Below are 917 nucleotides of genomic sequence, written 5' to 3' on the forward strand. Positions count from 1 at the left end.
CAATCTGATAATATTAATAGTTAATAGATTTAATTAAATAAATTATCTTATTTTTAATATAGATAATTGTGGTGGTACTTGTTCCTCGTGTTCCTTATAAGTCCAAGCTCCAAACTCACGGCCAAAAAATCTAAAATACTCAAATTCAGCAGTCGGCTATCAACCAAAGCAAAAGAGAGAGTCATAGGTCATACAGTGGGAAAAGAAAAACAATTAAGCACGACAGCTAAAATAAAAAATAAATAAAAAAAAATGGGAATAGTAGAGGAAGCTCACAACGTGAAAGTGTTAGGTTCAGGAGACAAGTTCTTAATCCTGGCTCATGGATTTGGCACCGATCAATCTGTGTGGAAACACTTCGTCCCTCATCTCCTTGATGATTATCGCGTCATTCTCTACGATAATATGGGTGCAGGTACCACCAACCCTGATTACTTCGACTTTGAAAGACACTCCAGTTTAGAGGGCTACGCCTACGATTTGCTTGCGATTCTTGAAGAACTTTCTGTTCATTCTTGCATCTTTGTTGGCCACTCCGTGTCCGCCATGATCGGCGCTGTTGCTTCTATTGCTCGCCCCGATCTCTTCTCTAAGCTCATCATGGTCTCTGCTTCCCCTAGGTAACGTAACCAAAATTGATGCCTTAGCTTTTTATTTTGACTCAGTCAGTTTCTTCTTTGAAATTATCAATTAGAAAAAAAAATCTAATTTGGCACAATACAGTTTAAAAGACATTCAATTCAACCTTAAGTCCTAATTAAGGGTTAATAGTGGAAATGGAACAGGTACTTGAACGATGTGAATTACTATGGAGGATTTGAGCAGGAAGATCTAGACCAATTGTTCGATGCTATGTCGGCAAACTACAAAGCATGGTGCAACGGTTTTGCGCCGCTGGCAGTCGGCGGAGATATGGA

At 39.0% G+C, this 917-nt stretch overlaps 1 protein-coding gene across 1 annotated transcript in view; it reads left to right on the forward strand.

The window, feature by feature from the left end:
* Positions 119-917, forward strand: part of LOC107642725 (probable esterase KAI2) — a gene marked incomplete in the record, with an annotated part of 1737 nt that continues 938 nt past the window's right edge. The window contains 2 exon segments of the mRNA XM_016346185.2: positions 119-620; positions 786-917. Of these exon segments, the coding sequence (XP_016201671.1) occupies positions 253-620; positions 786-917 (500 nt within the window).

Source organism: Arachis ipaensis, chromosome B05 (genome assembly GCF_000816755.2).
Source record: "Arachis ipaensis cultivar K30076 chromosome B05, Araip1.1, whole genome shotgun sequence".
Classification (NCBI taxonomy): domain Eukaryota; kingdom Viridiplantae; phylum Streptophyta; class Magnoliopsida; order Fabales; family Fabaceae; genus Arachis; species Arachis ipaensis.